The 24,387-nt window shown below is 33.4% G+C and overlaps 1 protein-coding gene and 2 long non-coding RNA genes across 6 annotated transcripts; 2 read left to right on the forward strand and 1 right to left on the reverse strand.

Moving 5' to 3' along the window:
- Positions 1-1,142: 1,142 nt before the first annotated feature.
- Positions 1,143-24,306, reverse strand: LOC125384916. Of its 4 annotated transcripts, XM_048405084.1 has the most exons (4): positions 5,548-5,716; positions 5,105-5,459; positions 2,851-3,017; positions 1,143-1,951 (listed from the first exon to the last, which is right to left on the reverse strand). In XM_048405084.1, exons 2-4 carry the CDS (start codon positions 5,163-5,165, stop codon positions 1,682-1,684), a joined length of 498 nt encoding a protein of 165 aa, XP_048261041.1. In that variant the 5' UTR covers positions 5,166-5,459; positions 5,548-5,716; the 3' UTR covers positions 1,143-1,681. The 4 variants fall into 4 exon arrangements, with proteins under 4 accessions (XP_048261041.1, XP_048261042.1, XP_048261043.1 ...); XM_048405085.1 differs by lacking the exons at positions 5,105-5,459; positions 5,548-5,716 and adding an exon at positions 24,187-24,306; XM_048405086.1 differs by lacking the exons at positions 5,105-5,459; positions 5,548-5,716 and adding an exon at positions 10,357-10,387.
- LOC125384931 lies at positions 18,163-19,094 on the forward strand. Its single transcript, XR_007223784.1, has 3 exons — positions 18,163-18,504; positions 18,581-18,868; positions 19,036-19,094. It is a non-coding gene; the product is annotated as an uncharacterized LOC125384931 (long non-coding RNA).
- Positions 20,702-23,991, forward strand: LOC105667037. Its single transcript, XR_007223778.1, has 4 exons — positions 20,702-20,761; positions 20,840-21,148; positions 23,222-23,361; positions 23,477-23,991. It is a non-coding gene; the product is annotated as an uncharacterized LOC105667037 (long non-coding RNA).
- Positions 24,307-24,387: the final 81 nt, after the last annotated feature.

Consider the following 24,387-nt stretch of genomic DNA (forward strand, 5'->3'; position numbering starts at 1 on the left):
CATTACGCTTAACGACGATCGTTATTCTTTCCTGGAATGGTTTTATTTCCTCTTAACAAGGCGATGTCGTCTCACGTTTTCTACGAAAAACAAAAAATTCCATTCTTTGCCTTAATTTTCATTATATGCTATCGCACGATAAATCATATCCCTTTGTTCACGGATGTGGAAATTTAATTAAAACCGATTCCTAGAAACGAATATGCGTTTTCCATTGGAACAAAACCCTATATTCCGTTAGAACCTTCCAGGAATTCAAGAACTTTGTAATTTTCCGTTTGACGATGTCGGATCTACATTCAACCTAAGCTCTCTCGATTTCTACGAAAATGATAACACGCAGATTTCCAGGATGCTGTTGAAAGAACAGAATGCACGAGTATAAACTGAATGCTTTCATTTAGGCAGTGTAATTACGTTAATTGGTTACAGCTGTAAACGCGCTGGTATAAACTATATAGTTTAAGCGATTTAGTAGATACCTGATCTCGCGTTTCCCTGTTTCCAGCGAAATTTTAGTATTATAAACGGAATGCGGATGTTTGTGCGTTTGAGAGAAATGTGGGTGTGTATAAACGTCCAGGTTGTACACTCTTGTTCACGAGTATCGAAAAATATGCCGATCGTTAAAATTGTTCGCTTCCTGCAAAATAATCAAAATAATTGGAAACCAATCGGAGGATACTTAAAAATTAAAGTAAAATAAAAAGAAAATTAAGGTATAATTAATAAAAGAATATTGTACAGAGATCGTACGAAGGAATTTAAATAAAAGTTGTGTACAATTTTCTAATGTTATGTGTCCACGAGAAAATTCCCATTCTATTGGGTTTTCCCAAAATTTTTTTTCCTTTTATAAGGAAGTGACAGATGCACATCATTTTTTGTTTTACATTATGATCCATTTTGTTCTATTAGTAGAAAACGGATCATACAAAATTCAATAAAATAATATAAAAGAAAAAATGTTGTGCATCTATTATTTTCTTATAAAACAGACAGAGACTTTTGGAACAACCTAATATGTTTCTCATTGACATCCTTGGGAATTAAGTAGAGGATAATGGAAAAATGGAAATCGATAAAAAGTATTTATTATTATATTATTTATAGAGTTTTAATGAGTTTTTTTTTTAGGAAAGTTTGTTACTTTATACAATTTATTGGTAGTGTATTGCTATAACAATTTTTCTAAAATTTACAATTTAAATTACATTGGTTCGTTGAACGATCGAGTAATAACTTAGCAGTGTTTTAAATCTCATTCTCGTAGATTTGATTGTATTTGTAATTATTATAATTATGAGCATCGTATTCTTAAGAACATCCCCTTTTTATATTATCAATTGTTCTTTGATTTATCGACATCATTAGAACTAGAACATCATTATTATTTTCTTATTTCTGAGCTTCGTATTATCGATATCGTCGTAATTTTATTGATTTATTAATCAATATTCATCGTAATATTATTATGAAACACATAATGAATGAAACTCCATGTACACATTTATAAAATGAAAACAGCATTTTCATTGGTAATGCGACAAATCTTATGTATCGTGTTGTTGTGTAATATTACAGTGTATGTTACAATGTACGTATAAACGCGTTAATGGAACCAATTATTCTCGTCGGCGACTAAAATGATTCACGATCGTGTGTTACTTCGTCTGCAATGTCAGGACGGATACATGATAATTGTTAATGTAATTTGTAATACTAAAGCTAGAAACAGATCGATCCCTCTTATCGTCAGATCGTTCGCAGCACCGGTACCGATATTGCAAAACGATTTCTCGCAGCAAGTGGTGCAAGCGGAGAGTTTTGTTCGTTCACCGACCACTATACATCCGGAGTCGCATTTGTTAGTACACTTTCTCTCCACCGACCAAGTTTGTGGACTAGACGTTGAATCTTCGGTGCTGGTAGTGTAAGAAAATCGCTTTACCTGAAGAGAAAGAAGCAAACGTGTAAGGAATACTTGCAGATTTTAAACTTTCACGATGTTCGTTATATGACATGTCCTAGCGGATCGCAAGAGACACTCGTACGCTAAAATATAGTATTTCTTTTAATTTTGTCCGAGTGCGAGCTCATTTTGGGCGGCATTAAACCACGAACTTGATAGTATCGAGAGAAAAGAGAAAAAAGAAGACTGAAAAGAAAAGATGAGAAAGAATTCTACATGTACGTAGAATGATTCTTGATACTAAAATTAAATTAATATTTGCAACAATTCCTTGTTTCACTCTGTATGACATTTCACATTGGAACTTGTAACGAACACGAGTGAGTGTGAACGTAACATATTTTTAGTCGAGGGAATATCAATTTTCCAGAATATCTCGCATCATTTCCAGAGAATACGGTTCGTTCATTGTTAATTCGGTCGGCTAATATCGATTGCGGATTTCGTAATATTTTTGCCGTGTACAATTATATCATATCCAATATCATTGTTGATTACCAATAAATAAGAAGAACAAATAAAAAATTGCATTTGCATATTCCCTCAAATGTGTACACCATGTACATATGTTCCTATAAAGCGGATTCAATTTCAATAAAGTACGTAATTATTATGAAACTGAATTGATCGACTATATTGAACATTTCCAAACACTAAAATCGCGTTATGAACGAAATGAAACTGTGTCTCTATCTTGAACAGCCTTCTCTCGCTCTCGTGTTGACGATAACTAATATCGCTTTTAGCTAGCTGTTTGCTATATTCTGTTTGCTTTAAAAGCACGCGATCAAAGCAAAATATCAAACATCTGCTGAAACACGTGCGTGACCTGTGTATAATCAACAAGCGTTCGAATCGCTGTTATCATTTGTCATTACCATACAGGTCCTTTTGTCACCAGTGCACTTGTGCCCGAAAGTGGTGAAGTTTCCGGTCAGATTGGCGCATCTCTCTCCATCTTCCATTGTATCACACTGATGACACCATAAATCGTTTGCTCGTTCCGACGCTGCGTGAGTTCGATGTTCCGTAGTTAACAGTTGGCCTGATCATCGGACTCAATCAACCGACAAATACGTATTAATTAATAGAAATCGTGATTTATCCTAGATTTCTAAAGATTATTAAAATCGACGTAGGAATCGGACGTAAGACGTTGGGCAAATCGTTGTCTACTTTATAAGTAGCTTCGCATCTTTCTCTCTTTTATTTCTTAGAAATTACTTCCTTCTACTTCTTCCTTTCTTTCATTTTTCAAACAAATGTGTCGTGCTTTCATTAATGTCAGATTTTTGTACATTTTTGTAAAAATAAATAGATATTAGTCTTGACATTTACAGACACATCGGCGATATGCGTAAGATGAAATTTCGTCGCGTTCGTTGACAAGATTGCTAGGAAGATTGCGGAAAGGGATATCATCGAGGAAATCGTCTAATAAGGTGAAACATCGGTTTAAATTTCTTATTTACAACGGAATTCTTCGGATGTTTAGCTTTTCCGTCGAATAGCGTCTCTAACTATATTTCGCCAAATTTTCCTGCTGTTCTTGCGATACGTCCGACGGTAAGACTTGGCAAGCAAAATATCGTAAACGTATCTGGAAATTACGAAAAATTTATTTCGATTTATTTCAATTAAACGTATTCCGAGAGCAGCAAACGTATTCCTTATCCATTGGCAGGTAATCAACGAAATCATACACGGGTACTTAAAAATACCTACAGTTATGAAAGATATTTCCAAGTTCGGAAAAACGCTTCCACGCAAGTTTGACCAATCGTACCAATCCTCTAGAGTTTCAGCTTCTTAACAGATTGGATCATCTCCGAAGATTAAACAGACGGTATACGACTACGTTTGCATCTATACGACAATTGGATCTACGCAAGACTGCAGATTCGATATCCACGAAATATTCTATGTATATTTCATGAAGTTAAAAATTATACTGTTTTATTTCACATCTGGTTCCAATAGAATAAGATGGATTAAACGTAATTCAATAAAATAATTTAAAACAAAAAATGTTGTGCGTCTATTATTTCCTTATAAGATAAAAGACACTTTTGGGACGATCTAATGTTAAAAATTCTCTGTGAATGTTGATTGTAATATTCTTCTTATCTAAAGAAAAAGAGAAAATAGAAATAGATGTATTCAGTATGAATTATTTATTTTATACATAGGAAACATAGGCAAGACAGTAAATGAAAAAGGTAGCCTCGAAATGAGAATTCATCGCGAAGCTTATTACGGAAGAAAAGTCAATTAAATGCACCGTGTACGATGATCGTTGTTTACACGATTCGTAACACAAATGGCTAACACCTACGAGTGAAGGCTTCAACAGGTGCACTTTCCTCTATATGCAGTTTATATGTAGAGGAAGATCTTCGCTATAAATAGACGAAACATCGTTCCTTCAGACATCTAGTGAAAACTCCCTCAACGAAACACGCTCCTAAAACGCAACTTGCTCGTAAAACAAATAGGGCCATGTAACTGAAAGGAACCTCGAGAAAGAAAGAGAAAAATGGGAAGAAACAGAAACTTCCATTTTCCATTACAGAAACGCTCTTTGTTGAAAGAAAAATTCCTCAAATTAAAAATTCTTGAAGACGAAATACCGCCATTGTCTATCCTGGCAAATTATCTTCCGTCTTAACCAGTTACCTACTCTTGACGAGTATACTCGTCACGCGTAAAAAGCAGCTTTTGCTGTTTAAACTGCAATTTCAGCGAAAACTAAAATATATTCGTAAATTTGAAGACGTTTCGACCATTCGGAAGCCAAGACCAGGTAAAACGAACAAATGAAGAGATATAAATAATTATTATGAAAAAACTATAATACAGCGTGAACAAAGTAGTTGTTCTGTCCTTTCTAACGCATTTTAGTCGCATTAGTCGCAACGGCTAACTGGTCAATACATTGTCGAGTCGATCAACTTTGGTATTCGGATCGTATCGACGTGACGAAATAGGCGCAAGAATCGCTTTCTTCTCTCGCAAATACCGAAGATGGACAACGCGTATCGGCGAATTTTTAATTTCAGAAAAATGTAATTTGATTCGTGGCGAAACGTGTGAGAAACGCGTCGAATTAAAGAGGCGAAATGCGAGGCTTATCATTGATGCTTACGACCATGGAGATAGACGCGACGATCAGGAAGTACGTGACAGGGTACATGTATCGGCCATGTTGATAACGTCTAGCGCGTCACATTCGAAAATAAATTCGGCTGTTTAAATTGCGATCGGCTGATGTCCTTGGCGCATTGATCGCATGCTGGTGTATGGCGGCGAGCGCGTTGCAACGCAAAACGAGCGGATTTGGGTACAATAGACAGCCATATTGAGAATAGCCGGAGTCTGCGCTGGATGGGTACAGCTGCTCCAGAAACCTTGAAGCCCAAGGAAAATCAATATCCATGGCAGCCGGAAGGTCCTGTTCGTTCAGCGGGAACGTTTGACGTCAAAGTTTCTGCGCATTCGCATCACACCCAGAAAAAAGAAAATTCACTGTCACTGAATCAATGATTTGTCGACACCGCAACTAAAATTCAACTTACAATGCCTCGAAAGCTAAAATAGTCCGACACTCGCCGTAAAAATATCTTTCGTTTCGTACGTTCATTCGAACGAAATAACTCGTCTGCAACTGTGGACCGAACCATTTGAATTTTGCTCGACGAATTAGAGGAAATCTTCGAAATGTGTTATTTAAATCTTCGTTACAGGTCCAGCTAGAAAAGTTGTAAAAAGCTACCTTTACTTTCTTCTTCGCTATTCCGACTAATTGTACTTCTTTCAACATTTCTTTACACGTAACCTATTGTTAATCTTTCCAATGCTTCTAACTCGTAAAAAAAAAAAAAGAAAAAAGGAAAGAAACAAATTGTTTGACTCAATTTTTGAAAAGTTATTCTGTTTTAAAGAACGCACCAACGCCTCCTATAGCCCGTTACACGAGACTTCGGGATTTTGTTCGTTTTGTAATGAAACACGACTATCCCGATCACATTGGTAGAATTTGAAATCATCCTGAAAGTGCAAATGTAAAAGACAGAAAATAGTTGTGGCGAATATTTGGGGGGGGGGGGAATAGTACATAGTATAGATAGGTATTAGCGTACAATAAATATCAAAAATTATTCCATTGAATATCAAGACGTATCGGTACAACAGATAATTGACTGTTTAATTAATTTCGTGAAATTAATTTCCTCCACGAGATACACCATAAAGAGCTATCTTCAACATGTTATAGACGCTAAATACTGTCCCATTGAACATTGAGATGCATCGATGTGATGGATAATTGACTGTTTAATCACTTTTGGAATCTCTGCGAAATATACACTCGCACTAAATATCTTGTTACTTAAAATACAATATAATATGTAATATGCGATATGTAATATAATATGTAACATACACGTACACACGCGATATATTTATAAAGAAGCACGTATCAGAGTTGGAATAATTTCGTGAGCAACAGTAGACGGTAAATGTAATTTGCAAACGACCTCTTTATCAAATATCGATAAACGCGATCGATATGGAAGGGATCAGTGCTTATGCTGGCCAAATATTCCGTCATCATTCAAACATCCATCGAAACTAATCCCAGTACATACCATTCGAATAATCGAGTAACTTCGTTATCGCGTATGATACAGTGCACTTACTTGATTGCAATGATATCTCAACGATTATTAACAGATACCAAGATGTCTCGACAGTTGCAAAAATCTTTTATAAATAAATTACACGTGGCTCGCGAAGCTGTTTCAACGTTGCTGGAAACTTTTTGCGTATATGATATACGAAGCATTTCGAAATGATCATTGCAGCACTGTAGCGAGACACGCTTAACTTGATCGTATCGGTGAAATTTCAAACGGATTTGGAAGTGTGCATAGAAGTTATATTTATCAAGGACACGTACTTTCCAAAAATCATCAAACTATTCGAACAGTCAATTATTATTTAGTATGTTAATAAGCCACGATGTAATACTCTTAAAGAGTTAGAAAGAATAAATTTTCGGAAAATGGAACAATTTGACTTTCAAATGGCTTGTACGTGATGTAATCATCTGTTTGATGAACTTTTAATTGCTATCGTAGATAGGATCGTAAAATACTACGAATGTTACAGACATTGTCGTGATTTTCCTATAAAGTAACACACGACGCGTAGTCCGTTTGATGTTCGATTTGCTTGGCTCTTGTAATCCAATTTCAATAAAATTGTACAAAATGCACGTGATACGAAAGAAAATATAAAATATACAAAATACTCTTTACTTCTCTTTTTTTTTCTTTTCAATCATATCCTCAAAAATATGAATTTGCATCAAAATCTACAGTCTAATTAGAATATTAGAAAGAATATTCAGACAAACGATGTATATAAAGGAGATACAAATTACGACGATGAGAGAACTCGCAAGATATTTGTATCTGTGAAATTGCAACTGTTGCGTCGATAAATATCTACGCCGATTAAATTTTTGATACACTTCGGATTCTCATCGGAAAACCAGTAATAACATATTTCTATTTCGTAATATATTTCTGATATACAGAGGATGCTCTCAAAAATATATACACCCATTTTAATTAATTATCGTGATTAATAATTTAATTATCGTGAAATTGCTGCATCGTATTATTACAATTTTTATACAAATCTTCCTTTCCTTCAATTTTGTGTACATTTCGGATGTATTCCTTTCTTTTAATCCTATTAATGGATCGATAGATTTAATTTTATAAAATTGATTTTTTGAATATTTATACATTCCATATCTTTTTAAGCACCACGTCAAATGATTCTTTCGGTAGAAATAACTGCGTAAAATTACATTTTCTCTGTACCTGGGAGCTTTTGCGCGGTGAATTTTATACGATCGAAGCCCCTTTTTCGAGTGGCAAGGGTGCTTCGGCATGGGAAAGTGCCTCTCCATTATCGTTTTAGCTGGCTGTTTCCATTTGTATAAAATCGTCGTTATTATCGTCTTTATCACAACGAAACCATCCCATTACATCAGTGTATTTAAGGTTTCCCTACAGTTACCCCATCATTCGAGCAATCCACGTGCTTTACATAATTCTCAATATCACGTTTCCATTTTCTAACATCCGTGACTGTAGCTTTTCCAACGTCACGTACTCTTGATGAATCCTATCGCCGATTCTTACACCACCTCCCACGTTTTTAATTAAATTGTATTTTCTTTCTGTACGACTGGAACGTTGTTAGTTTCATACCAAATTCTTATTTATCGGAATTCTATTCTATCGAACAGAGAAAAGAATGTGTAGATTTTTTAAAAAGAAACTTATCCGTCACTGAGAAATGTTAGGTTCGACTGATAAAACGTACAGACACCAGAGTATTCGTGGGAGCAGTCGAACGTCAACGATTCTACGATCTCGGCATATTCCACCTCAAACGCGATTCCGTAAAATTCAAACTAATCGTCCAGCGAGCTATTCCATGTTTTCCAAACTGAACAGATCGTGAGCATCGGCCAGCGATATGGAAAATGAAGATAATTTCCAATTGTTCGTAACATCTGACGATCATTCGACTTAAAACATAGTTCTCGCGGTCGCGGCAAACAAGTTACGCAGACAATTTGTCAGCTGTCGAACGAGAGAGCTGGCTGGTTGTACTGCGTTGAAGCAGAGCGATTCGAAGAACGGGAGAGACGCGAAAGGGAAGCGTTCGCCGAGAATACGTCCGTTTCGTCTTTCTCGTTAGACGGTGGAGATGAATTGGCGATTTCACCATGAATACTACAAAGGAAGTTAACGCTGTAACTGGCGCGAGTTTCGCGCGCGATCGACCAACGTGTAATTAAAATGATAATCTTAATAGATCCTCATGGACAAAGATAGCGAGGCTGGCAGTTGGCGAAGCGAGCTAAGCAAATAGCGAATTATATCGCGTGTTATAACTGGATCGTGGAAGTTTGCGCATATTTTTACACTGATAAATTAACCCTGCTGCTGATCCTCTAATATTTCTCGTTCGATCTCATCTATTACAAATAACAGATACGTAAGACAACATAGGAAAATATATAAGTAAATAGTATCGCGAATAATTACGAATAATTGCGTTCATTTTCGTTAAAGGTAAATTATATTGTATTTACGTGCCAAGGATAGAACTGAAATTGCCGCTGATATTGATTTATTCTTGTTAAATTTCAATGTCAGAATAAAAAAGTTTAGCAGTTAGCGGTTGCGACCTCTTTGAAAAGCGTGTAGCTAAAAGTGTGTCGCGAACAGTAAGCGATAGCGAGTATACTCGTCGAACACGGAGTACGGGTGGCTGTTATAATATAGAATTAGGTTGTTACGAAACGACTGTTTTATTTTTCAATTTAGTACTGACGTGGCTCGTCGTAACGTAAAATACTGCCATCTCTTCGTGACGAGTATATTCGTGGAAAACAGCCAATTGGTTAAACCAGGACCAGATCACGATACCGTTTAAAGATGAAATTTGTAGAATGGTTAGAGTTAGAGAATATCGGAACTTTGTATTATTATAACGTTTACCATCGCTGCGCTCTCGATATTAACCCTTAACTGCTGCTCTGGGACTCCCAGACGATATAAACATCCGCGTAACTTCGCTCTCGAGCAACACGTGATGTCAAGTGTCTTGATAATTTTCAATTAAGTCGCCCCTTATGACTATAACTTATAACTTCTGATCTTTGTTCCGTATAGGAGTAATTGAGAACGTACAACTTTCCTTTCGCTTTGTTTCGTCTTGTCCATTATGGATGAAAAGAAAAGAAAAGATTATAGTTACGAAACGAATCATTCTTCGTTGATCGCGATACAATGGAAATGTTTACAGCGAACGTTCTCGAGTGCTTCGAATAAAGAAAGAACGATGCAATACGATACTCTTTGACTTATAAATAACTTTCCTTTGTGACCAATCCGTGGATCAATTTTCTGGCTCCGCAGACGCAATGTTACACGTAATCCTAGGAATCGTGAAGTTTTCAGTCTTTTCTAATATTATTCTTCAACTTGAAATTCAATCTATTGGACGTAGGAATATTTTTACTGTAAACTATTAGAAAAATGTCCATCGTATAATCGACGAGCATCGCGAGAGTAATATCCAGGCTTTAAATTCTAAAGGCTCGTTACCGTACAACTGTAGTAGGCAACGTCGTTGCTCTAAACACGTACGTAATTTTGTTCACATTGTATAACCGATAACTATTTTCTTTTTATTATTTCTTTTTATTCGAAGGTCCTTCAGCTTTCGCTTTACCACCGTACATCATCCCTACGTCATGTACCGATACTATTTTTCTTTTACACTGTGACACTTACTTCTCTGCTTGACCATGCGATCCTGATCATCATGCAAATGGTCTAAGACTGTTGTCGTAATACTCTACGGAATAACTAAAATTGTTGTATCGTTCTAACACGTTATAGATTTTATTAAAGAGGAACGTTTACTCGATAGAAGACTCAGATTCATGAAATAAGACACCGGTTTTCCCTGACGCCACTTTACGATATAAATAATTAAACTTTTTCTCCCTCGTATATGGAAAACTTAAAATACTTTTCCTGTATTATCTATGCCAAATCTCCTGTCAATTTCGTTACTAAAATAAATGTTACAGTTATCAGCAATAATCGCCTGCACTCGACTATACGTTTCTTTAATTAAAAATTTATCAAAGCGAAGTCTTCGATTCTTTAAATTCTGCAAAATTTGATGAAACGCGCAATGACTCGAAACTTCTGACGAGTAATGTACGCGAAAGACTCTGTATACTCGTTAGGTCGTTCCTCAAACGAGAAACAGATCGAACTGTTCGCGTTCGAGTCAAACGTAAAGGGAAAAGATTAAATTTCCTAACTTTCCGTCGATAGGATCCTCATCGACGTTTATGACAGTTGACTTTTCTTAATTAGCGAAGCTTCAAGCTTTCGATATTTCCAAGTTTCAATAATTCTCATTCTCCGTTCGCCTTTCAATGACCGTTATTAGCGTGAGCGTGTGTCAATAATGAAAGCGAACGATGCTCTTTTGAACCTTCCTTTCCTCTTCCATTCGTCTTCCTTTTCAGAACGGAATAATGGCTAGATCTACTTTACTCGTTGCGCTGATTTAACGAGTGCGTGTTTATTCTCTCTTTATTCTTCGTCTGCTTCTGCCCTCGCATCTGTTGAACATCGATTCGATTGCTGAACTCGACTGTGTGATTCTCCTATCAGGAACGACATTTGCGTCGGAATATACATGTTACGGTCGTTCTTTAAAATTCTTCTAAATTAAAAGTTCCTTAAAACTCTCCTAGCTGCAAAGTTCTTCTCCTGAAAGAGTCGCGGTAAACGTGGATATCTGACGTTACGCGTTCGTTAACGAGCATCTCTTATGTCAAATATTACAAAGCAACGATTTACCCAAAATATAGAAATATCTTCCGAAATAGCGGACTCATCGTTAGATTATTAGATCGCGGATGTTCGTGCATTTGTGGGAATTTTAAAAATGCAAAAGTCCATGAAAGGTTTAGGAAACGTAGAGGATGAAATAAATCTTATCCATATATATCTTGAATATGTTTGTGTATGAATATCTTATGATTTGTGTGTATGAATATCTATATCTTTGTGTATGAATATGAATATCTTTGTGTATTTGCTACGATATAATTATTAAAAAGAAGAAGAAACTTTCAATCATGAGAAAGATGGAATATAATGAAATATATTCAGACATTGAATAAAAATTTTTATTTTCATTTCGGAAGATGGAACGAACACGAAATATGCAGCAAATTTTGCGAATATTTCAAAATGAAGGAACTGCGCAAATATAAATATTTGCAAGTTAATTGCACTTAATATGGAACACCTGACTTTAAAAGCTTCCCAAAAACAGAAACATGCTTTTCTTTTCAATTGCTTTCGAGAAATTAATAAGTCCTTTCTGTGTCGCTTTATAAATTCTTTTAACATCGATATTACGTTTTTTCCTAATATTAAATTCTAACAATTTCTTACAATTCTTCAGCTGAAAGTTGTATTAAAATAATTTTGGCAACCGCTGAAAATTGTTGAAATTGTTGCACCAAGAGCGTAATTTCTGGGAAAAAAGGGTCGATGAGAACTCAAATCCTTCCGGGACTGTTTTACTCGCTCTATTAAACAAACATGTTTAATGATAAATCATGCAAAAAGTAATATTTTTTACGTTCATTATTTAACACGACTCTCAGAAAAATTTTATAGGCTGTCAAACGTAACAATCAACTGCATTCGAACAACATGCTTTCATTTTTAAGGAAATGTTTCATTTATTATTTGCGTTATTACTTTAATAAACGTTTGCTATACCGTTAATGTTCATATCTATAAACCAACGTTTACTTACAGCTTTACCCTTACATAACGTCAATCTTCGAAAGAATTACGGATTTTTATTATACAATATATTAATCTTAGTTATTATAACGTTAAGTTATTAGCAAAATTACAAGATTGAAGTTACCAGAAGAAAAAAAGCGAGGTGTTCGTTTCCTCTTTTACAAATATAGAAGAGGAAGGTTGCTTAAGAATGATTAAAACGTAAAATGAAATTCTAATTAAATAAACGCCGTATTACCATTTTTCTACTATAGTTTCGAGTAAATTCCGCGCACTAATCGTATTTCTCTACGGCACAATAACAACATTCTGTTAATCAGCATTTGAAATGTCACCGCAAATGTTCCATGTGCAACGTGACGTGTATTCCGTGATAATTTTCTTAAACTATATGAAGTTAACGTTTATAACATTCTATAAAGTAATAAGCAAACTAAATGAATAGCCTTCATCACGCTGTATATCCTGTTTGCATATTTAATATCAATATCAAAGCTTCCATGCAAAAAGATGTTGTATTTTGCAAGCGTATTTTATTACCGAGTGCATAATAATTCATTAACAATCCCCACGATTTATCGTCACAGTACGAAAGTACGTTCAATAATTTACATTCTGTTTTTAAACAGGCTGTTGTAGCTATACTTTGTTTTCACGTATTTCAAGTAAACATATCATCGATAAATACACCAGTACAAACGCTATTATATCGATGCAAACGTTAAAACATTTTCATCCTGGTGAAATGTATTTGGTACATCAATTTTAGCGAATTCAATTAATGTATGACGAATGTTAAGCATTTACTTTGATTCGTTGAGTTTTAAGAATGAAATTAATTAAAATTTCCTTCAATCAAGGTAGATGTAATTTTAACAGAAAATTCCATTAAATTTCTATAAGTATTTCTAATGGTTACTCTTATGCCTATAGATAAAAATTAAAAAGCAAACTATCCTATAAAAATTAACAGATAAGATTATTTTTTCCTGTTAATTTCTATGCCATAATTGCCTCTTCGATTCCCTATTTCTCTACGATTTATTCGTCTCGTACACAATTTTAACGTAATATTTCTAACAACAGACAGAGATACTTAGTTAGATTTAACACGATTCTTTTTTTTCGCTTTTGTTAAAAAATTATTCGCAGATCGCAGCTCCTCCTTCGATAAATTTTAATTCTCATTACGTATACGTACATAAAACGTAGCGAGTACGAAACAATCACAGAATAACGTGATCTTCGATGAGATGCGATGTTTTAATAAGTTCTGATAATAGATGCATCATTAAATATGTAATTGGAAATGGTTGTTAATCGCGAGCATTAAATAATAATGTAATTTGAAAATAAATTAAATTCGATATATTTATACCGAATATATTAAAGACGTTTTAACATCGACATATTCAACATTTACTACTATTTTCCAGGCACAATATCCTCTTGTCGTTACGTATTTGAAACCTCCATAATATCTGAATTTATTTTAGCGGACACAGCAGTATGTAAAAGTTACATTAATGAATAAAAAAATAAAAAAAACAACAAATCGCGAGTATCTTCGTTAACTTACAAGATACGTATTATTAAATATCCAAAGAACAATTCTAAACAATTTTGCAGAAATAACATTCCAAACAAATATAATACTTATTAATTGATATATTAAATTCGTCGGATGCAATTTTTTAATCGCACATGAAACAAACGTATATTTCTTATTTCGTTGAATTGTTTTCTACATTTAAATTATTCCTGGATAGATGAGAATTATACGAAACTCACGAAATAAGGAAATAAGCAAAATAAAAAGAAAAAAAGAAGAAAAAAGAGAAGAAACTGGTAGATTTCACTTATCGTTAAACTTATATTCTTAAACCAAGTTAAACATAGTTCGCCATCTTCGTGATATCACGCAATTCAACAAACTGTCAGATGCAAATACAACGTTAACATAGAATTGTAACGATAAAAGTTATATTCGAAGTTATGGTGATCTCTTCTGCTATGACTCATCATTGTGCAACTGTAACTTATACCATTAACAAATCTGTATTTTCAGCCACGTTTCTAACTATAATCGTACATTCCATGTACATCAGTAATGTCCACATTGAGGAACGTATAACGCTTAGTTAATAAATTCGAAACCACATCGTTCGCGTGTAGTCCACGTGAACTATATTTGAATTGTGTTAAAATGGCAATTTGTAAATTTTATACGTCATATCGAAGGGATTAAGGATATTGAAGGAGAATACATAAATATTCGAGTCGCGTACATAAGTCTTAATATTATAATAATAAATAATAAGTCATAAATAAGTCATAAATAAATCATAAATTTTCATAATCTTAGTACGTTATTGATCTACGATATAGTAAAAGTTCTATACAATAAGTAATAAGCTTTATACAATAGCTCGTGGTTGATAACTCCGCGTTAAATGCAATTTATGGCAACAAAATTTTATCCTATTCTAACAGTTCGTGGAAATAAAAATCGACGGACTTATGCAACTTCCAGTTGGCAAACAAATTAACGCAAGTTTCCAACGAATGAAACGCGAATAATGAAATTACACGAATACCGAGGAACGAACTTTAAAATTCCTCGTATCGATCGAATCGACTGTTATTCATTGAATTTTCCAGGATCGCTAAAATAGGCTAAATCTCACGGACCAAGGAATTTCCGACGATATGAAGGAATTAGGTAACGTTGTCGGAGAAGAGTGCGCGAATGTAATACAATACCTTGGAAAAGTAACACGTTTCTTTTAATAATGTAAATGGGCTGAAAAATATTGCGGCAGAAGCGAGCAATTACTGATTCTACGTGAAAAACCGAGTGGAAAATGTGGAATAAAATTTGTAAAAATTTCAGTACACCGGTTAAATTCTCAATTTCGATCCTCGGATGAAAAAAAAATTAATTGTGATAAATCATACCAGGTGTTTTTCCTATCTTTCTTATTTTTCACGTAGAATCACAGTCTGTGTTTCTATTCGATCTATTGGCCAAAATCTATAAAATTCACGTGGCGATCAACGTATCGATGCATTCTGTCAATTAAAAAAAGAAGATATAGCATAACGTAGAATAATCTTTTTTATTGCGATAGTGATGGAAATTTCATTATCGAGATTAATCGTGACCTTGTTGAAAGTGTGATCGGCGCTATAACGAAAGAGTAGTTAGGCGAGCGGAATCACGGCGTGGAATGGAAAAGCGTGAGAAAGTAGTCTCATAATCGAAATTCTGTCGTATTTTACAGCGAGGATAAGAACTACTCAAGCGACAATCGAATGTCACTTAAGCGCTCTGGAGATGGAATCAATTAGTACTTGAGTGGCGTTAATTCTTGCGCAAAGATCAATTCTCGCAAATTATTCGAAAAATAAGGATTAAAAGGTTTTTACATAGGGAAGCGTAGGATTGAAGCTTAGGATTTAATTTTGACGCGAATAAATGAAAGTTTAAGAATCGAGATTTAATTGAAATAAAAGTAGGATCGTTAAATTAAAAAACGTGAATAATTCTCAATTTTTGTCGCATATGAAGTATAGACACAAGTCTTTCAAATAATAAAATATTTAACCAACGTTGAATATTTAACTATAACGTGAAAGTAATATAAATGTAAATGAATATCGAACATTCTGAATTATAACACCAATTAATCGCATGCTAATTAATATTTATGAATCATAAGCGAAACACGATGGAAAATCGAAATTCGATATATATATTTCGAACCGTAAAAATAAGATCAGTAGAATGAACATGAGTTGGTGTACACTAGTTTTTTATTAAATGAAAAATAATAGATACGAATATTAATAATAATGGAATATTTCTTAATTAACTTTTTCATTAATAGATATTATGTTTACATATATACAAATAAATATATAATATAACAAATAATATATATGTTATCAATTTAGGATATGAGTATAAAATTTCTCACCATGTCACAAATTTTCCCGAACGTTATTTTTCGCATTTGAACTTGCAGTTGGATACTACGACTATATTTCTTATATCTATTTACAAGTTTAATAAAACTATTTTACGCTATGGCTTCGCTTGTTACTTACGGCTTCTTCAAACCAAGCGATTAAGAGATGGAATAAAGCTGAAATTACGTGATATAATATGCGCGTATACTTTGTGTGCCTGACATTGCGAGCATCACACTACTTACAAAGGAGATTTTACCTTGTATAAATCATACTTTTATTTTGGCAGCATAATAAATTTTATCCGATTACTTGAAAGCTGTTTGTATTCCGAGTTATTAAGCATCGTTATAACAACGAATGGTGTTGATAATTCTCTAATTTATTTAAATTTCCAAATTAACATAAAGTGTTACGTAATTATTTTATAAATGTCTTAAAACGTTATGAATATTAGTTTATATATAATCTTCCATTAGAGAACGTGGGCAGATGAATATTAAACTTTGATGGAACGCATCTAACGATGAAATATTACATATCTATGAAATTCATCTAAATGATTAAATATCAGATATCTATGGTATTCATCAAACGATTGAATATCAAATAATATAAAGTAAATATAAAATAACAGTTAGCAACATTTCGATATTATGGATTAATTGAATTAACTTTTAAATCGAAACACAAACGTGTTAACTACAACCTGCGGATTAAAGCGATTAAAACTTTTTCCTTTTTTTTTACTTTTTTTTTGATAGGAAAACTTCAACCAATACTTTTGTGTAAGCCTCTGAGGTAAGCCTCGACTTCTAAACTAACTTCGTAAGCTATAGAACTAAAAGAGCATAAGCGTAATGTGATACGAATAGTCGGAAGAAATTTAACATTTATTTAAAAACTATATATATGTATTTAAAAACCGCTATATTACAAAGTCTTTAACTATATTTTTATGAATCTGTATAATTTTTTAGAATTTTAAAAGGATACATATATATATGCAAGCTCCCTAGATTTCATGTAGGATAGGGATTCTTTTTGTTTCGCGGGTAGCACGACAGGCTGTGTTTCACGGACAGACCGATCTTCCCTTGTTCTACGGACGACCATTTTAAGAAGCACGTTTTTCCCGAACGGACGGACAGAGAGTTACATTAGAGACAAACAAGGTTACGGAATAGTTATTTAAGATTTTAAAGACTGAAGAAGAAAGATCGGTAGCTCAGGACGTTGAAAATCGATTCTCAATTTTCAGGTAAACATTGTACTAAAGACTTGTTATTTCCCGTTTATATAATTATTGTTATTTATTGTTATAAACGCATATTAATTGTCGTTTATTTTTGTATTTTATTATTTACTTCATAATAAAAACTCGATTTTCAGACTACAGAATCGATCCCTGAATTATCACTAAATTACGATCTTACAAATCGATTTTCACTACGCCATGCCGTTAGAAGTGAAGCTACGTATCGCCATGAACGAGAACGCAAGGGGGGGGGGGAGAAAATAGAATGCATAAGAATCCATAAGAAAACCAGAAGATGAAGTATGTGATGTCTTTCCTCCAGAATATCAAGCAAGAGATCATCATCCGCGGTTATTCAGTTTATCGATAGTGAAGAAAGCCGCAAACAACTTAACCAAGGTAAGCCATTACAGAAACATTGCACTCGCGATGGATGACGCAACGGCAGCGTCATACATCGGTACAAGTTTAAACTTCGTGTTTCGAGATATTTACTTAGAAGAATCGGAGATCATCCCCACAAGGAAAATAAAGACCGAAATCGAAAAGCCCAATCTTCAAATAGAAACATTATTAGAGATCTTCCAGAAACAAAACATGCATGAGAGAGAAGGCACAGACTTTGTCATAAAACAATTTGATGGAACGCAAAAAGCCACAGATTGGAGTATGAAATATTCATATTTCACATACGCATCCCTTCCATACTCTAATATGAGTATGAAACCGAATACGAAAAATACAAAATCCAAACTGATGAAAAAAGGATCAAGAATTTGAAGAAATATTTGGGAAAAATAGCATCAGAATGGTACCAAGCAAATCTGCTGAAGGATGAAGAATACAAATGGGAAAATTGGAAGGTGGCAGTTCAAAAAGCTTGTGGCAATAAAGGTTGGTCTGCAGTACGATACACTTATAACATTAAATACATTTCAGGTTCATTCACTGAATATGTCATAAAAAAGGAATGATTCATATTGGAAGTAAGGAGGAAGACTTCTGAAGAGACAGGGATAAATCTAATTGTTATTGGATTACCCATACACATTCAAGATAAAATCGATAAAGAAACAGTACAATCAACAAATGGCTTAATCAGATTCTTGGGGCAATATCAGACAAAGGGAAGAAAAACACAAGGGAGTAACACAAGATTGGACAGAAAGCCAGAGCCACTGCCCAAGAAACAACCTTGTGTGATTTATGAAGCACTGAATTTCCCAGGTCGATTTCACCCAATAACAACTCACCAAAGAAATACATGCACATACTCATCGATCATTTTTCAAGGTCTGTTTTTATGTCCACATTGAAAACACAACACACAGAAGATATCATAAAACTTATAGACTCAACAGGAGAAACTGTTTCCATAAAAATTATCCTTGCAGACCGATACCCAGTAATGACATCCAAAGAAATTCAAGAGTATACGAGGAAAAGGAACATTAAATTAATTTTCACCTCGACAGACTGCCCATCCTCCAATGGACTGAACAAAAGGGTAAATCAAACATTAGTAAACAGGATCAGATGTAATTCAGACAAAAATAAGAGAAACTGGACAAAAATCACAGAAGAAAGCATAGAAGAAAACAATAACACCAGACACAGTGTAACGGGGTTTGCCCCAAATCATTTTCTGAATGGAAAAATGATTGAAATCGTCCCTAAGGAAATAATGGAGAATAGGATAAACCTAAAAAGAGACAGAGAAGAAGCATTCAAAAACTCAACAAGAAATTTCGAAATGAACAAACAAAAATACGATAAAAAAAGAAGAGAACATGAATTTAAAATCGGTGATATGGTCTTCACCCATAACGGAAAAAAAATGAATAGAAATAAGTTGGAAGAAATTAGGAAAGGACCTTTCATAATTCTAAGAAGGATTTCAAACTCCATATATGAAGTGGATAACGGTAATCGGGGATCTGAAGGGAATCTGTTCCACTCCCCATTCGAGGGGCGGTGTAAACTCCCTAGAGTTCATGTAGGATAGGGATTCTTTTTGTTTTACGGGTAGCACGACAGGCTGTGTTTCACGGACAGACCTTCTTTTGTTTTATGGACGATCATTTTAAGAAGCAAATTTTTCGCGAACGGACGGACAGAGAGTTACATTAGAGACAGACAAGGTTACAGAATAGTTATTTAAAACTTTAAAGACTGAAGAAGAAAGATCGCTAGCTCAGGACGTTGAAAAGCGATTCTCGATTTTCAGGTAAACATTGTACTAAAGACTTGTTATTTCCCGTTTATATAATTATTGTTATTTATTGTTATAGACGCATATTAATTGTTGTTTATTTTTGTATTTTATTATTTACTCCATAATAAAAACTCGATTTTCAGACTACAGAATAGATCCCTGAATTATCCCCGGATTACGGTCTTACATATATGTACATATTTGTATATTAATATATATAGAGAGAGAGAAAGAGAATGTTACAAGGAAGTAATCTAAAACTTTGTAAATTTGTAGTACATGTTTAATGAGAGAAGTATGAAATATCTGATAAGCGTAGATCCAAAAATTAATCCTATTTATTTGATATACCGTACTTTTTATTTAACATTTAAATCGAACCCTCGATAGAATAGATAGAATAAACGTGTCCAATAAAATAATCTCCTCCATCATCTGATTTGAATTCAACGAATTTTTTTTTATGAATACACATAGAGAGAAATCTACCTATTGTGGACACACGTACAAATCAATAAATAATGCATGTCGTGGAATATCGGCTACAGAAGGAATAAATAGAGAATTATGTATTATCCACAGATGGCAGTTATACAGTGACTACGAAAGGTATTTAAGTAATATGAATATAAATACATGATACATGTATTAAACTTGGTATTATTTAATGGTACTTTCATACGATTATAAGGATTTGATTTGAAATATAAAAGCTGATAGGAAAACGGTTCATTGGAAAATATGGACACGCGCAAATATTTTCTCGTGCCCGCAGTATATTAAAACAGAAAGTCAAATGAAATATTTCTTATCAATGGCGAAGGATATTTTTCTCTTCTTCTTGACCCAGCAATTGGATTTCATCAATATTATATAACGTTGATTAAAATTTCCTTTTCTCTCGAGTGAGTACTATAAGATCACAAAATGACATAGATCTTTTCTTTGCAACTTGCTGAATATAAAACTGCGTCCTTTTACAGGCAACCATGTATATTCCAAGCGTGATGAAGGGATTAGATCATCGTATCGTAAATTATGCTTACTTCCAACCCCAAAGGCAGACTTTCTATGTGCTTGTCTCTTTGCTTCGAGGGCCAGCGAACTCTTCACTCTATATGACAGAAACAGCCTAGAATCCAGGGGGAAATTTGAAAGTCAATCAAGGAAGGAACTGCAAGATGGACAGAGCAAGGTCTCGTAGAAATGTATGAGATTCGTTTCTCGCAAATTACGAGATACGGAAACGTTTAAAGTCATCTACAGGCGGAAATCTGTTCAAGACAGTCGCGGTAATGTTTCGACGTTATATGTCATTCGTTAAGCCAGCTATTATTTAAATATGTTCTTTGAAATTAAGTAAAATCAAAGTAGCTGAAAAAGTACAGCTGATAAAATTACGTTCAAAACGTGAATGAACAATAATTTTTACTTTCGTTACGCTGTTGTTATCTATTATCCATTATTTCTTATGGCAAGAAATGGGAACGTGCTTAATTTACGATAAAAACGAGAAACAGTACGTAAAATATTTTTCACGATAAATTATTTTCATATTGTTTGAAATAATTTTACGCTTCCGCGATATAAGTGGCGAATGTAATTGAACAAGAATCATTTTTGATAAATGTAACAGATATATACCGTATATATATGCAAAATATATTGTAACGTGTTAATTCATAAAGTTACGTAAAATTATTGGAAATCTATGTGGTATGTTTAAATGTAGGTATGTTTAAATATTTCATTCATGTTTTTATTCCATTGAATTGCAAGTTATATAAAATCATTTCATTAATAGTATAGTTCAATGATATAAGAATTGCGAATTAAGAATATTGTTTATTAGTGATATAAATAATTAAATTAGTAATAATGTATACTTAACACGTTCTTGTATTTTGTTATTAAGGTAGAGTTAAATGGTTAAAGAATTAAAATTATTTCAATCTCAATCTCATGTTTTAGAAGGGAAAACTATAATTTTTGTTCTTAAAACATACCATCCCCTAATAGTCTGCGTTCGAATCATGATTATTCTAAAAACCACTATGATTGTGTTATTGAAACAATGTCATCAACTAGTTTCTTAAAGTACGTAGATGCTATTGAAACAAACTACGTACATGCATAGTAAGTTTATATGAATATTAAACATAAGAAACTTCGTTTGACTTGATTTGGCTGAAATCAGCTTGTCGAAGTGCATCATAGAAATAAGTCACGTTGATCAAAGTTGTAGCGCTATATCTATTAGACTGTCATTAAAGTCATCGTTGGTACATTAATAGATGGTATCATACAGTTAAACGACATGTCAAAATATAGTTTCATCTAAACCATAGTAGCAACAGACTGTTTCCTACAGACTAGAGGTATTTCATGGGACGATCATATAAATTCTTAAATACAATAATGTATAATACACATACATGACCCAAGTATAATACATACATGAACCAAGTCTGTAAGCATAATCTATAGACTATAATAAATAAGTGAAACATTTTGAATTCTGTATTAGATTTGAAGAAATCTCGAATAAATCAAAAGATATTAAATACTACAAAACTGTGAGCATTATTAAGGATTAGGATGTGATTTTTTGAAAGATATAAATATAATTTATGAATAGTTTCAAAGATGAAGGTGAAAGAAATCTGTAACAAGAATTAGTCCCTTAAGGAAACGTTAATTACTCTGTTACTGTAGAAACACTTGTGGATTCTTCGTTATAAAACTAACAATTATCTTTTATCTAAAGGATATGTTATAATACAAAGATCCTTAAAATTATTCGATGGAATATCCTATTGATATTAATGCTGATTACCTACTTTTTAACCTATCATTTACAAAGAACAGTTTATTTATCGAAGCTATAAACTTTTTTGCCCGCTTCAGAGCTTCCAACGACGATTTATGACGTACATGGTGCAATAATGCCTAATGCAAATTGTTTGAATTCAAGAAACATGAGATCACTATACCGGTATAAATTTGTTATTTACTTGATCTGAAATATCCTTTCAAGTTTGAAGTGAAATTGAAATTCTTTCAAATAATCTTTGACTTAAAGATGTTATTTATAGTTTCGCGTTTATCGATATTGATTCCCTAAATTTAACTGATTTTATATGTATATTTATTTTACGACTTAAGCATTACATGTTAGTTTAAGTATCATTTACATACCAGCTACTTGAAATCCATTTAATTTCATGTAACTTAACTAATTACAGAACAAGGTTTAACTTTTACGCTAATTAAGCTCAAAATGTCCATGAAGCATGATTTGTTTCTGGAAAGTCATTTAACTATTTTAACTAACGAAATGTATAACGAAAACTATCGATTTTCAGAACTTTATAATATAATGGAATCGTTTTACATATTTGCGGACAAACAACACAACACAGTTTTCGTCTATGAATATGAAATAAAAAATTTAAATAAAAATTATGTTAATCCTTTCGGTACGAGTTGTTTTTTAACATCGATGGTACGAATAAAGCAGTAAAGCATGTGCGTGACCTGAAAACATTTCCGGTCTTTTTATAACGATTGTGAACAAATAATGTACAAATAACCTTCAAAACTATAACGTACGTTTCCAGATAAAGAAAATAATCACAGACTTCGCTGGATGCATAAGCATTCATAGACAACATCAATGGAATTTTTTCTGATGAATATGTACTTCTCCTGTAGGAAAGTATGAGATGACTCGTTTGTTTGTAAGAAATGTTCAAGAGCAGTTATGAAATCATTTACGGATTTCACTACGTTTTACATATTCGAAACTTTCCATCTTTGCATTTCTTTTCTGTCTCCCCTTTCTCATGAATACTTGAATACATGATTTTTTCAAATGTAATAAAAAAAAAAAAAAAAGAAAAAAAATGCTAATTCGTATATTACAAAACTTCACAAAAATAATCGTAAGAATCTGTTCTATTTTTCCTCGTATATTTCCTTGTTTGGAAAAAGGAATAATTTATGACTTGTAATTTGTAAAATTACGCTAATAATATCAGTTTACTTGTACAAGATGGCCACCATACACATATTTGTCACATTAGAAAATATAGACCTAACCAAACAGGAATATTACACATTACAAGTTAACGTACATATATATGTAGTATCTATTTACAAGTATCGCAGATTACCTCTTGAAAAGTAAGAAAACATAAAGACTAAAGTAAAGTTGTAAATCTAAACTACAGTTCAAGTTATACAAGGCATGTAAAGCTTCTCTTGAAACGTTAGGTGCGTACTTCGATATACAATATAAAGAAACATAGCCCATATATATAGTACATACCATACAGATCCCTCGCCATAACTTTGTCAATATGCGCAACGAAATCGGTAATTTTCGCGCCATCACTTAAACACCGTTTCTCTCGCTTTGGATAATTGAATCAAATCCAGATCGTCCATGTTTACAGCGAAGCAACATGTGATACTGCCAAAAGTGCTTTCCACCCCCTCGCATAACTGACATCGGCCGTCCGGTGATCCA

Source organism: Bombus terrestris, chromosome 4, assembly GCF_910591885.1.
Source record: "Bombus terrestris chromosome 4, iyBomTerr1.2, whole genome shotgun sequence".
NCBI classification, from domain to species: Eukaryota; Metazoa; Arthropoda; class Insecta; order Hymenoptera; family Apidae; genus Bombus; species Bombus terrestris.